We start from the raw sequence: 15,855 nt of genomic DNA, 5'->3' as shown, positions 1-15,855 counted from the left end.
ACTGTTAAACAAAATTTTGGATTGAATTTCGTATTTTCATTCATAATGAAATCGACCCAGTAAATGGTCCTTAAAATTTAGTTCGTCATAAACACTACCAGAAAAATTTAAAGGAACGATATTTTAATATCTTTAAAATTTTTAAACGATATGTATTATGTAATATTTACATCAAATTTGTGTTTCATTCTGCACCAAAATTTCGGAAAAAAATTCATGGTGGGTCCTCAGAATTCACTATTCGTCATCTCATGTAAATAGATATTAGATATAAATTGCACATAACTGTAATAGTTTTATATGAACAATTTTAGTTTCATTAATATTTATTCTGCTTTTTTATTAGTCGTGAAAATTATCTATGGTAGCACTACCATACTATAGAGGGAGAGGTTTGTTTCGGTTTCCTTATTAGGTTGACCTCCACGAGGTTCCCCTTGAAAACTATTGTAGTTATTCCTGTTGAATTCATTATGATGGATTAACTGACCTAACTTCATCATCACCTATCATTCTTCCTTGGTACCTATCAGCATAAACCAAATCGCTAGAGTTTACCATTACATCTTCATCCAAAAAATCTATAAACCATGGTAGGTTCTTAATAGGAATATCGCATGGGTAAATAAATAGAAAGATGCTCGTAAATTAGTATTTTATATTAGCATAATTAGAAAAAAATTGAGTTGGGTTAAATTTTTGCAATTTTTATAGAGATTAAATTTTTTTGGAAAGATATTATCATATATATAAAATATATATGATAATATAGCTATAGGTAAAATAATTTTTAAAATCGGTTAAGTAGTTTTTGAGTTTATCCATTACAAACAAACATACAAAAAAAATCTATTCTCTTTATAACATTAGTATTACAAACGACTGGCTTCATCTTCGCTCAGGTACAATTTATTATAAAGCGTATTAAAGATATTTGTTATTATGTTAGAGTGGCGCCCTCTAAAGTTAAGATGATGGTAGGTAGATTCCTGGAGCCCTTAGTCTCATTCGTTAAACTTTTGAAGTTGTAATTATTTTCACTGCGGTTTTTATCACGTACTGTTTTTTTTTAATATATTTATGAGTGCATAAGGTTATCAATATTCATGATAGCATAACATGTGTGTAAAACAAGCAATATGTATGTTTGTGAGGTTTATAAAAACTATTTAAAACATACAAGATCGATTATTACAAATATGTCCGAGGAACGTTTTGGTTGTTATATAATGACGTATAACTCATTTGTATTTATTTACTTGAAAAAAGAGCCTTATAACGCAGAGGAAAAGAATTCAGGATCTATTGCAATGATTTTATATCTAATAGTTATGGTATAATCAACTAAAAGTAACAGGGGTTGAGGTAGGGAATTCTTATTGATGGGGACTCCATACTCCCTTAGATCGATCTCCACTTAATACCACAGGGAACTTAATTTCATTCCTGGTAAATTTGTCACGATGGGTCAACTGACCTGATTTCATCATCATTTTTCATCCCTCACTATACTGTATGTACCCGGTTAGCTAGGCAAATGGTGATCATTCTTGTTTCATCATATTCATATTAAAAACATCATTCATATAAAAAAAAAATAAGGAAAGTACACGGTAAGTAGGTTTACGTCTGCTTAATTGGTATTCAGAATTGTATGAGCTTTTATTCTATTAATCCTATATTTTTAATGGATGATAATGTAATGATAATCCAGCCTACGCTAGCGGTATACGCAGGCGTGGCACCAGTGAGGGATGATAGATGAGAATGTAAAGGCAGGTCAGTTAGCCCACCGTGATAAATACACCTGGAATTCGGCACTATGGTTTCCAGGGGGGGCTACGTAGAGGTTGATCAGACAGGGTATATTGCCAGCAATTGGGCTGGTAGTCCGCATATACTTTCCTCCCTATTATTTATTATCCTATTAATATTATAAATGTGGAAGATTGTAAGGATGGAAATGAAATAAAATGTATTTGCCAGAAACATTGTAGAAAAAATGTTGCATTTGTTAAGTTTACAAGATATCCATTATGTTTCGCCACGTCGAATGGCATGCAAATATTAACCACTGAATTTATATTTATTTATTTAACTACTTCTTACATTATGGATCGGTAGATGGGTATTTGTTACTTTTTCAAGCAAAACTACTAAATGGATTTGAATCTAACACACACACACACACACACGACACACGGGACACATTTGGCATACGGATAGGTAATCCTAATTTAGCATATCGCATACTTTATGTACTGATACATGCGGGCAAAGTCGCGGGATACAACTATTAAAAAATAAATAGGTATAAAGTATGTAAGGAATTTATACAATTAGTAATTTTTTGAATTTGTAAAGGTTCGTATAAATAAGACTCAATGTACTTATAGAGACTTTATTTTATACCATCATAATACGAATACCATCATAATTAAATTGTTTCAAGTCTAAGACCGAAATTTATTTTCATCAATTTGACATATCCCTGATAGTTATCTGTAAATTTATGTTATTAATTAATTAATTTATGTATTATTGTAATTGCAATATTTAGCAAAATCCATTTTAGGATTTTTCATTTATATTGATAATTCTCATCATCATCATCATCATTTCCGCTATTTATATTTCACTGCTAGAATAACATAGGCGAAACGTAAGCCTTCCCTCTAGATATCCTAGATCATTCTCATCCATGTATACTTTGCAATACTGCGTTTGTCGGTTGTTGGACTTACTCTTTGAGCCTTTATGGTAAAGATTTTTGAAAAGGCTGAGACTCTCAGTAGTAGTAGTAGTAGTATTTTTGTGTGTATTATATACATACGGTATACATCTGAACCGATTTTGATTCTTGAACCGATGAATTCTTTTTGCCATCGACACGGATTACTCGTGCGTTAGTCTCATTTGAAGTTGAGCTTTAAATTATACTGTACCTCCTCACTATCTAGTGGTATGTAAACCGTTATCACTGTCTTACACAATGTGTGTACATTGTATGTACATTGTACAATTGATTACCGAATGGCGATAAAATTAATTTAAATTTTTGTTTAAATAAATATTTACCGATTTTATTGAGTCCATCCACGATATAAAACTTTTACCAGGTATACAATCATGGACTTAGATACTGCCGGGTTTGTTCAAAGGTTAATTGGAAGCAATGTTGTTGTGTCTCTTTAATTATTGATAACTAACTAACAAGAGGTCAAAAGTAAACAAAAAAATTAGGAATTTTCCTGATAGTCAGCCGTACGAGTGTGTCGTAAATATGAATTTATTTGCAATTTAAAAAGGGGTCGTATTTATTTTTTTTTTTACGATTATTGTATTATCTATTGAAGAAATATGAAAACAACTGGCGCATGTACAGAGCACCGTGATAGTCACAGCAAGTGTGTGTTGACCTTCACTCATATAACGGCCTGATTCTAATTACACTTTTATTTAATTAGTCAAATAATGATTTTATTATCAATGTTAATTAGCTAATAAGCTATTTTAATTTTTTTTATTTAAAGTTTAATTCACAAAAATTTTTATATTTAAGAGTATATATATATATATATATATATATATATATATATATATATATATATATATATATATATATATATATATATATATATATATATATTATACAACTTAGAATGGCAAACAAGCTGACGGCCCACCTGATGGAAAGTGGTAACCGTCGTCTATAGACATGAGCAGTACTATGGACATAACAGAGTATACTGTTTCGCCCATGATACCTCCCATGTGTTGCCGTTCCTGAGGACTCAGGTGTTATTCCTCTGTACCCAGTAAATTCACGCCATATCCCACCCTTCAAACCGAAACACAGCCATGCAAACACAACTGCTTCACAGTTGAAACACGAATGGGACAGAGGTACACAAGCAATCGACTTTTGTACAAAGATAATATGATTAGCTGTGTAGATCTTGGCATAAAATAGGCCACATCTTCCTTTACCGTGGGTGTCGTAAAAGACAACTAAGGGAACATAATGGTCGAGGAATGGGCGGCAGCGTACCTATTAAAACATCACCAAAAACTTAACTGCGGTTGCCAACACGTCTGCCAAGCGTGGTAACTACTGGCAGAAGGTTATGGAGAAGGCCTATGTTCAGCAGTGAGCAAGTAACGGTTGATATAATAATATATAGTACGTAGGGCTATAAGATGGTACTGTACAAAAAAGGCAACCGGCCAATGGATGAAGACTGGTATCTGTCGCCTATAGATATAAATAGCATCATAGTAGTCACAGAATACACTGTGATGCCCAGAGTTTTTACAAACTCTCACATTTACAATATATCATCTATCTATTCTTTATTGTTTCCTCCATAAAATTACGATAGTAAACTTATTATAAATAGAAATAACCATAAACAATTTGACGGAAGGCACGAAACTCTGCTCGGTTTATAAATACATATATATAGATATGTCTACATACAATAATGTAAATATATAAGTATACATTTTAAGTTACTGATACATACTTAAGTAAATCCATATATACAAATAAAAAATACATAAATGCATATACAAACATATGCATCTTATCTTATTTTTCGCATATGGGGTCAGCTAAGCCGATGTACGTCGACCCATACAGTTTTTTTGTGCTTCCCCCTGCCTTATACCATCATTTCATAGATCCTATCTGTTACCCTAATGATAATCCGCGGTTTAAGACATCTTACAAACATGTGTAGTTACAATAATAAAAATAAAAAGAGTTTGAGTATGCTAATCAGACACAAATTACAAATATAACAACTTGCTCAAATAGAAGTCCTTATGTATTTTTATTTTAAAACTTGTTAGGTTCTGTATAGTTAGTACACAGGTTGGTAGACTATTTCATAGTCGAACAGCTTGCACTGGAACTTTAGTTTTAGTCCATATTACTAACAATCCCTCCTCCCATTAACCCTGAAAATATGTGGTTTAATTTATAAGTAAAATAAAAAAAAAATAAGTAATTTGTAATGGCATACAACTTGATGGCTCTGGGGGGAAGGTATTGTTAGTAACGAGGTTTAACAACCCCATTGCTAGCAATATACCCTATCAGGTCGACCTCCACGCGGTTCCCCCTGGAAACCATCGTGATTTATTCTTATGAAATTCGTCACCATGGGTCTCTTCCTCAAATTCATGTTTCATTAAAAAATATTGGTACTCGCCTTCTGCTTTAGAGTTGCCTAAACTGTCCTACTTTTTTTTTATGATGGGTGAAAATTGTATGGTAACCTCGCCTGCGCTAACGGGATACGCTGGCGGAACACCAGTGAAGGGTGATAGATGAGAATGAAAACAGGCCAGTTAGCCCATCATGATGAATTCATCAGGAATTAACCATGATAGTTTCCAGGGGGAACCGCGAGGAGGTCGACCTGGTTGGGTATATTGCTAGCAATGGGATTCTCAGTCTCCATTACTAACAATCCCTTTCCCCCTTGACAATTAAGTAGGTCAGTTAACCTGTTGTGACGGATTCAACTAGAAGTAGAGACTGACTTCACAGGGTATATTGCTTGCAATGAGAATTAACGTTCCCATTACTAATAAGCCCTCTCCTTTCATCACAAATAAGTAGCCGTTATTTAAAAGTTGGCATTTTCTAATATTGACGCAACTAGAAAATAAACTTTTGCAATCACCTACAAACAACAAGATTTCATTATTTATTAATAATATGCTTCTTATTTTTACGAAGCAGCAGAATTTCAATCTTTAATAATAATCTCTTCATATCTTCCAAACGGTATAACAGATATTTCTTTTTCTTAAACTCTGCATAATGTTGGTATGAATTTTTTTTTTATAAAGTTTCGGTTACCGAGTAAGTAAGGTAGCGTTAACAAGTCCATAAACGGTCTATGTTATGACTTAAAGCATTTTAAGACACTTTTTGGTTCTGTTTTCTTTAACAACAGGGAAGGCAAAAAACTAAGCCTATATAGTCGTTGTTTTCAGTTAATTTGTGGTATATATTTTATTTTTTTCCATTTTGCAAATCCAAACATTTCGGGCGAATCAGATTTGCGAATGACATTGACAGCTTGAAAAATTGAAATTGACGCATAATTGTTGACAGTGAGTCCGCTGCCGTCGCTCTGGTTGTTTCTCCGCCATTTGTTGTTGTCAATCACTTGTTTTGTATTAAGTATTTATTAGTTTTTAATAAAATTATGCCACCTAAATTAAAGTTTGCTGAAGGTAAATTGTTTATTAGAATAAAATTATTCAGAAGAATAACATATATACAATGCATTGTAATATAGTTTGAATAACTGTCTGTTTCTAGGTGAAAAAGTTTTATGCTTCCATGGACCATTGATTTATGAAGCAAAATGCCTCAAAAGCTCTGTAACTAAGGATGACCATGTTCGTTACCTAATACATTACGCGGGATGGAACAAAAAGTATGTATACAGTAATAACCTTAAAATGCATTGTAGCTTTGCTATAATTTATCTACATCTTTTTAAATAGGTATATCAGCAGGTCTTATTAATATTTGTTGGTTCACTACAGAGTTTATTTTTTATAATAAAAAAGCAGATAACTTATAGACAGTGAAATCTTAGTTGTTATAAAGATTTTTTTATATTTCAGTTGGGATGAGTGGGTGCCAGAGAGTCGTGTGCTTAAATACAATGAGGCTAATGTACAACGACAGAAGAAGGTGCAAAGAGCACATTCTGCACAACCTGTTAAAACCAAGAAAAGTAAGTTTCAAAAACAGTTATCAAGTTATATTTATCAATAATTTGGTAATATATTTGAAGTAATGGGATGCTCATATAAGCTAAACAAAAATCCCTAAAGATATGAACATAAGAAAACAAGAATCTCACATTCATTTATAATTTTTTTATATATTTGAGTAGGTTTGACTACAATCTTACCTGATCTTGTGATGGTTTTAAGATGTTACATGCAAACTCAAATAATGCCTATTCACTCTAATTTTACTGGTCTGGAAACATAGATACTGAAAGAGAATTCTATTCCATTCCACACAATGGGCCACTTGTAATTGTGGAAATACTAGAGCAAACTATTGTTTTAAATTAACTAAATCATACTAATATTATAAAGTATTAACATTCCCTTGTTTTGCACAGGTAGACAGATTTTTTTTAATGTTACTGATAATGTAGCTTTCTATAGATGAAAGAATTTTTAAAATTGGTTAATTATCTTTTGAGTTATCTATTACAAACAAAAAAAAATTCCTCTTTATAATATTATTTTACATCTGAAAATTTGTAAAGATATTTCAGGTATGTTAACCAACTGAGCATGCTTAAATATTTAATGGATTTGAATGAAACTTGGTATATTATATCTCAACAGATAAAACACTGTATAGTATATTTCACATGAGAAAAGCTGCAGAAAAAAGCTATGATATAATAATGTTGATGTTTAAATTTAGTATAAAATTATGTTTTTAAACTATTTTCAGCAACAGCTAAAGGCCGAAAGTCAGAGGCTGCTAGCTCAACACCTGCACGTGAGGAGAGAGCTTCCACACCAGCTGGTAAATATTTATATTTAAACATAATATTTTATTGCAGCAAATGTGTAATTAATATAGTTGTAGTTAGAAATATGTTTGGGGTAAAGGTTTGACTGAATGTGGTAATTAAATTCCAAGTTACATTACATTAGGTTTCCTTAGTGTTATGAATCTTAAAACCTTTACCAGAATGTATACAGAATTGGTAACTTGCATTATTATATTTTATTTTATTATCATATATAATAGAGATATTATAATCTCTAAAATTAATCATATGATTAATTTTTGCATTAAGAATTATACCTTACCCTTGTCTAGCTTTCATTTATTATTTTTGCCTAATAGCTAAATAATCATAAAACGTGACTATAATAAATAATATTGTACATTTAATTACTTACTCTCTTACAAAAAAACAAGTGTTAAAAGTGATATACATGATGAGCAAATAAATACATTTATTTATAAATAAATAACCACCTCTATTCACCACAATATTGATTCAAAGATTGTAACAGACACAGAAAGAACACTGGTTTTGTATGTGACAAAGTTACCATAAAGACTAATCAGCTTGTCTTGAACCCTGGTGAATTAACTTTTTGATCATATTTATAGTGTCAACTCTCTATTAATTTTATTGTACTGTACTGGAAACATCTTTCCTCATTAAACTTTAACCCTAACATCATAAATACAATCACAAAAATAAACAACAGTTTATAAGAACATAGTGTAAAAATAGCGGCAAAATGCTGTAATGCTTCAGTTAATTTTTCTCTTAATCTCAGTTGAAATGTAAATGGTCAAGGCATTAAATATTAAGGCACCACAATTTTATGTGTTCTGCTACATTTCAATTGTTTATTAAATGTATGAGTAATTTGTTATGGGGGCAAAATATTTTGTGTGTACATAATTCAATATTCAGCTTCAGTACTTAATAAACAACATCAGTTCACTGTTGCGGATTGATGATGGTTGTTCACCATCTATGGGTATAAAATTTTGGCTTTATTTTTTTTTAATTATATATTTTAATATTTCTTGTATTTATGTGAATAAAAGCTCACCCACTTTTGTGTTATTAATAGGGAGGTAAATAGAAGTGATTATTTTATGTGAAAACTAGGGATCCACCTGGCTTTGCATGGGTGAAATGCTAAAAATTTTTTTGTTTACGACATCACATTAAACATCTTTAAAATTATGATTGTTTCTCTACTATATTATGCATGTATTAAATGTATAAACTTTCCTTTTGAATCATTCTATCTATTAAAAAAAAACTGCATACATAGGGAAAGATATTTAGCGAAGGTTGAAAATTAAAATCCCTGAAGAACTAAAGGTGTGGTTGGTGGATGATTGGGATGTGATAACCAGGCAGCAAAAACTCGCCATCCTACCGGTCAAGTTGTCAGTTGAACATAGGGGAGGACTAGAAGCGACTTTGTTTTATACTATGTTGTAATAGTGATATTGTATGATATTTTATAATAGTTGATAATTATTTTAAAACATATACCCTTGTGTAATGTTAATACAATATGTTACACCGACCCCATATAATTGAGATATAAAGGCAAGAAAATAATGATATCTTGTAACTTCTTAAACTTATGAGTACAGGTTCACTGTTGGATTACTGATTTCTTTGTTTTTTAAGTTGGATATGAGGAAATAATATTATCTATGTATTCAGGTAAAGACTCTGAGAGTTCGTCCACTGCTGCTAAAGCATCGAAGACTCAAAGTAAGGACACACCTGCTGATTCAGGATCTGATCAACCTAAGTAAGTTGATTTCATTATCTAATGTTAAGGTTGGCTGGAAGAGATCGCTATTTAACGATAAGGCCCATTCTTGCCTTTTTATTTTGCTTTTATGTAATTAAGTATTTATTTTGTTTGCATACATATTGTTAATCTTTATAATCTGTATCATTCTTTGAAGGGAACCATAAAGAGTTTTCATCTATTTATTCATTTGCTGTAGTTCTTAGGTATGGCAGCACAAGGTTATAATATGAGCGTCACAGTATGTGTTTTGTCTGTGGTGCTGTTCATCTTTATAGGTGACAGTTACCACTTACCATTATGTTTATCTTGTTGGGCCATTATCTTTTTTTTATAGATGATTAATGAACTGGTAACCCCGTATATCGTTAGGTCAGGATTTAACCAGTGGCGCATGATAGGTGAATAATGAAAAAGCAGGTCAGTCACAAACGACGGTGGAATCGATGACTTTTTTGGGATTGGTATTAGTAATAATCCCTTCCCCCAATCGATATTATTAGCCAAGCTTCAAATCTGAGTCTACCCACTCTACATACCTACACACACATATATATATATATATATATATATATATATATATATATATATATATATATATATATATATATATATATATATATATATATATATATAGTAATGGAATAAGAAATGACTATGTATGAGAAAGTAAATAAGTTCACCAGTAACAGAGAAGTTGTGTAGCCACGTTTTTGGTTTGGATGGGCTGTGTGAAAGATGATGTGCATAAAAGAGTAGTAAACCCAGGTATGATTGTTGGTAGGGATTTTTGAAAGAAAAATACACTGCGCTGTTCTTAAATAAATGGGAATGGACAAGGTTATATAAGGTAAAGATTATGATGATATATAATTTATAACAATGTAATCCTTATGTGCAATAAAGTATAAATAAATTATATAAATAGACGTGGATACAAGTCTTATAAATGTTAAACGTTGTAGCATTAGGCAAGAACCTGTAATGACATCGTTGTAATAATTAAAATTGCAATAAATAAATATAAACATAATAAATATCAACTGTCAACTGAACCCATGGACTTTATACACTACTTCAAGGAATAGTTCTAAGCAGATGTGGGGTTTCATTTAGAGTTGGGTGCATCTTTAGAAATTTTCTTGTAAACATATCATGATTCTTATAATAAGTATAGTGAAGTTCCGAAGATCAAGTACATCTTATACTTTGATTGATTATCTTAATACATACAGTCAAGCATCGTTCATCCGATCGAAAGAACCCCGCCAGCGTATACCGTTAGCACAGGCGGCGATACCACTCCATTAATATCCACAAAAAAAACAGACAAAACAAAATAGTTACTTGTAAGCTTGTATGAATAGATAGATGAAGGTGAAGGATGCGAAAGAGGTATGTTTGAATTGGAGCATTTGGCATTTCATCTTTTCTGTCCACTCCAATGAAACATAAGCGTGATGTATATGAGTATGTATGTGTCTTATATAATTCCATAATTAATAATTCTCATGAGTTAATTGTAATATATTATATTTTTTTTACAGGAAAAAACGTGGTCGACTCGATTTGTCAATCGAGTCCGAGGAACAATATCTAGCGAAGGTTGAAGTGAAAATTAAAATCCCCGAAGAACTAAAGGTATGGTTGGTGGATGATTGGGATGTGATAACCAGGCAGCAAAAACTCGCCATCCTACCGGCCAAATTGACAGTCGAACAAATTGTAGACAATTATTTAGCATTTAAAAAGTCAAGTAAATCACACAATCAAGCGAAAGAATCGGTCCTCGTCGACATCACAGAAGGTATAAAAGAGTATTTCAATGCAACATTAGGGTCACAGCTTCTATATAAGTTCGAGAGGCCCCAATATAGCGAGATTTTGCAAGACTACCCAGAGAAGCCCATGTCGCAAATCTATGGTTCAATACATCTATTAAGATTGTTCGCCAAAATGGGCCCAATGTTAGCATATACGGCGCTCGATGAGCGATCATTGCAACATGTGTTGTCGCACATACAAGATTTCCTTAAATATATGGTAACTAACAGATCTACATTATTCAATCTGCAAGATTACGGAAATGCAACTCCTGAATACCATAGAAAAGTGCAGTAGGTCAAGAATGTATTGATGGCTTTTTTTACTTGGCGTATTTAGTAAAATGATAGGGACGTGTCTATTTATTAAAATTTTTTTAACAAAAAATAAATAATAATCCTACTGACTTAATAAATGTGAAAATTTGTACAGTTTTTCTGTCATTGAATCATATTTAAACGGATTTAAAAGGAACTTGGTACACCAGATGGGCCTACCTTAGATAAAAACATAGGTATGTTTTATTATACTTTATCCATGTATTATTTATCCTTTTATTATAGAGATTTGCTCATTCTATGAACTGTTACTATAAAAAGATCTGTCAAGATTGTTTACTAAATATGCCATGTAAAAAGAACACTAGTTATAATAGGTTATACAGTAGGTTAAGTTTTATTATATATGATTATTTGCTGAATAAACTGACTGCGTCTTTATATTTGAATTTTATTTTCTTATTATAGTTATAACAACAATAACGTTTTATTGTTGAAAATAATATTTGAATCATATTTATTCGCTTGCTACATGGTACAATAAGAAGTTACATATACAGGTACATAACATGCAGCACCCCGCAGAGGTATGCAAATGTTAAATTGTATTTAGTTTCTACATTACAATTATAAAATCCAAACATTTTCCAAATTACAATATTCTTTATGTCAAATTATCTTCTTTTATTACATACATTGTTTTGTCATTTAAATATTCTATAACTGTATATAATAGCATTTTTCTAAGAGAAAGTGAAATATATTACAATAACACGTTATTGTAAACAGTCCTACAGCAAACCCGTAACGGGTTTGCTGTAGGACTGTTACTCCTGGTACCGTGCGAATTTAAGAACTAAAAATCTTTTTCTTCAGTGGATAAACACCACAACAATTTAAGATTTTATTGTTAGATTGTCATACATTTAAGATTTTGATTAGATATCTACTTTCATATCGTACGAAGTCGTCTACAGTAATTCTGTTTACCATTAGACGAGCCGTATTCTTATTTGCCACCATAGTAATCTGTCGGTCTATTATTACATTAATTTGACCATGAAACATGAGTGAATTTTTTTTAATGGAATGGTAAACCCGCCTGCGTTATCAGTATACACTGGCGAGGCACCAGAGATGATAAGTGAATATGAAACAGGTCAGTTTAGCCCATCATGACAAATTCACCAATGAATCAATCACGATGGTTTCCAGAGGGAACCGCGAGGAGGTCGACCTGATAGGGTATATTGCTAGTAAAAAGATTGCTAATCCCCATTACTAACAATCCCTTTTTCCCCAACATGAGCGTAACTATTAACTCGCCGTGTCAATAAGGTTTTTTTTTTACTTTTTTTCACGTAGGAATATTTCTTTTGGCATTTAAGGTATTTTCCATTGCATATGTACATTTAGACATGTATTTTGTGCTCAGCTGAAAGCTCTGCTCGCATTAGGGCACCAGACAATCCTGGAATCCCGCTCTCCCTCCCTTTCCCCCTTAAGTATAAATAATAGAATACTCCTTTAAAAGGATGCTAATCGTGTCAATTCCACTCTGTAACATTATAGCATCATACAAGTAATCGTCATCCATAAATGTCATTTGTTTAACTACTGAGCTGTGTAGATCGCGGTGCGCTGACTCACGCACTATTCGCCACAAAAAACATCATTCCCCCTACATGGGCAATATGGTCACATTGGTCATTGCTCAAATACGGCGAGTTCATGATTAACTTGCTCGTAATAATGGAGTAGGTAATTACTAACAATACCAATCATTGCGTCACGCCATTAATTTTAAATAACTCCACAGTAGGTATGATTTGTGGTGTTATTTTCTAATATTTGTATTTTCAGTTTAAATGTTTTTCGAAAGTAGATACTATTTTATGGATCATCATAAACTAAATTTAAACAATTTTGATTAAAATCAATTAGAAATTTAGTTCATAATAGACCTTAGAATAAAGAATTCGCTGTGATAATAAATTGAAATTTTATATATTTTGTATCTAGAATTTTTTTAAACAACGTTTTACAGGGTAGTCTTGGACTCTTTCGGTACCTGCATCTTATTTTCTTACATATGTATACATAGATAGATATTCTTTATTGTTTTCTCCATAAGATTACAATAGTAAACTTATTATAAATACCTACAAACAATTATAAGAAAAGATTACAAAAAATCAATGTAAACTTATTATAAATCTTTTCAAACAATTATGGAGAAAAAATACATAATGAATATATAATATCTGTTTCATCAATCTTATTTGACACTAGCTGTATCCCATGGTTTTACCCGCGTGAATACGAGTATATCACGTATTTTATGTGCAGTAGCAACAAGAATTCATCCATGCATCGTTACAAACTTTCGCATTTATAATATTATTAGGATTCTTTCCTTGCGTATATTCTCCTATCAAGGATGCGCTTTTTTATTTTTACACTATATAAATTATAATTTTTTGAGGTTATGTTTTTTTCTTTTTCTGCACTATATCCAGGATGAGAAAATTATGTTTATAGCGGATGTATTTTTAGTTTTAAAGATTTATAAACTCTGGGTTGGTTTTAGGCACTTGAAAAAAATACTTAAAAATAAATTACTTCTTTAATTTTATCACCATCACTTCTCGGTTTTTTCGGCCTACTATGTATCTTTGCAGTACATTTCGCATTTCACAATGACCTTTCACAATATTCATTTAAGCAATTGGACCAAAAAGACTTAGTTGGCATTTTGAAGATTTTAAGTATTCTATACTTTGTTAAAAAATAAAAATTACGTATTATAATTTCTATTAAATATAATTAAAGAGTTATAAGTTAATTATACATGTTGTTGTTTTATATAACTCATGAAATTACCTGGAATGTTTCAATCGTTATACGTTTTTATCATACTACGTCACGCCAACCACAAACTACACAATTCGACTGTTAGTTCAGTTAAATTAACAATTAGGCCAGTAATTTTAATATTATGCGTTTTTACAAGTAATTTAAAAATAATAGATTCTCCAAAACTTGGGCGATTCATACAAAAGTAATTGATGCGAATAAGGATTGTTTTCTATTTTACGTGAGGACATTTACTTCACAATTTTACACATTACTGCTTATTCTTTTACATGTGTTTCCATTAAATTCCATTCTTTATTGTACACAAGCTCATTGTTAAGAAAAATTAATTTGAAACATAATGTACAAAGGCAAGCTTATCTCTAATAAGAGATTTCTTCCACTCCATATTCCACTAAATCCAGAGTATTTTCACTAATGCCATCGAAAATCTACGTGTTTTCTTTTAAATTATTAATTAGAATTATCTATGGGTGTTTTACTCATAACTATAAGATTTCATCGTCCATTGGCCACATTTCAAGGGCAAGATTTTCATTAGAAAAGAATTGTACTGAAATTATCTCTCGCAGTAGGCTACGATTCAATGTAGGCATTGAATCCAATTTTGCTTCTCACTGTATGAACATCTGGGACTTCATCCGAATAAAAGAATAGGTACCTACTACGTCAGGTCGATCTTTACGTGTTTCCCCTGAAAACCATCGAGATTAAGTCTTCCGAATTAACGAGCCATTTGATCTACTTATCCTTTAAAAAGCTAGCAGCACGCCTGCGATGCCTCTGGTGTTACGGGTGATCATGGGCGGCGGTAGTTCAGATACCATCAGGTGAGCCGCATGCTCGTTTGCTGACTGTTATAAAAAAATCTTGTCATCATTCATTTGTACCTCGTCAGTTTATAATTAGAGTATAGCTGAGCTTAGTATTTAATTTTCATCTTATAAATAAACTTGTATTTGAAATCTCAACATGTGTATTAAAATACCTTATGTAATGACTAAAAAGTTTCCTAAGTAAGTAAATAAAGGAAGAATACTGTTAATAATGGCTAGTGCGGTGTACATATGGAAACGTACTCAGGGTCCACTGCTGCCTTATAAGGTTGGCTATTTGCAAGCTGGCGGCGAGGTCGGCGGCGCGCCGGCGCTGGCCTGATGGACTGTATTACAACACACGTTATTGTCGAGGTCTGGTCGAGTGCCGACAGCTGGCCGCACTGGACTCCAATCAGTAAAGGTGAACAGGTTAGCAGCAACGTAATAAACTGTATGAACTATATAACTACAAGCTGTGGTCGCGACTTCGTTCACATTTACTTAACGCTTTATCTCACATTCCATCAAAATTATATTTACAGCAACTTAATTTATTCGCACTTATTTTTAAAGTCATTTATTGTGCAGAAATTTCTAATAAGAGTTTCTTTGCGTGATAGAATCCGAAACGGGGATATCCGCAAAAGAACCAAAGTAACCGACATAACCCGAAGGATGAAGAACCAAAAATCAAT

At 31.9% G+C, this 15,855-nt stretch overlaps 1 protein-coding gene across 1 annotated transcript; it reads left to right on the top strand.

The window, feature by feature from the left end:
- The first annotated feature begins 6,108 nt into the window (after positions 1-6,108).
- On the top strand, positions 6,109-11,906 carry LOC113510636 (mortality factor 4-like protein 1). The gene is made up of 6 exons (XM_026894104.3): positions 6,109-6,252; positions 6,341-6,458; positions 6,652-6,764; positions 7,508-7,582; positions 9,270-9,360; positions 10,911-11,906. The coding sequence occupies exons 1-6, from the start codon at positions 6,225-6,227 to the stop codon at positions 11,482-11,484; spliced, it is 999 nt and encodes a 332-aa protein (XP_026749905.2). The 5' UTR covers positions 6,109-6,224; the 3' UTR covers positions 11,485-11,906.
- Positions 11,907-15,855: the final 3,949 nt, after the last annotated feature.

The sequence above is a fragment of the Galleria mellonella genome, unplaced genomic scaffold (assembly GCF_026898425.1).
Source record: "Galleria mellonella isolate WM207_F2 unplaced genomic scaffold, CSIRO_AGI_GalMel_v1 utg905, whole genome shotgun sequence".
NCBI classification, from domain to species: Eukaryota; Metazoa; Arthropoda; class Insecta; order Lepidoptera; family Pyralidae; genus Galleria; species Galleria mellonella.
The sequence above is the reverse complement of the archived record's forward strand: the minus strand, read 5'-3'. Positions and strand labels throughout refer to the sequence as shown.

Coding starts and splice junctions, on each gene's coding strand:
- LOC113510636 (XM_026894104.3), top strand. CDS start 6,225: ATGCCACCTAAATTAAAGTTTGCTGAAG. Junction 6,459..6,651: donor TACGCGGGATGGAACAAAAA/GTATGTATACAG, acceptor TTTATATTTCAG/TTGGGATGAGTGGGTGCCAG. Junction 7,583..9,269: donor GAGAGCTTCCACACCAGCTG/GTAAATATTTAT, acceptor CTATGTATTCAG/GTAAAGACTCTGAGAGTTCG.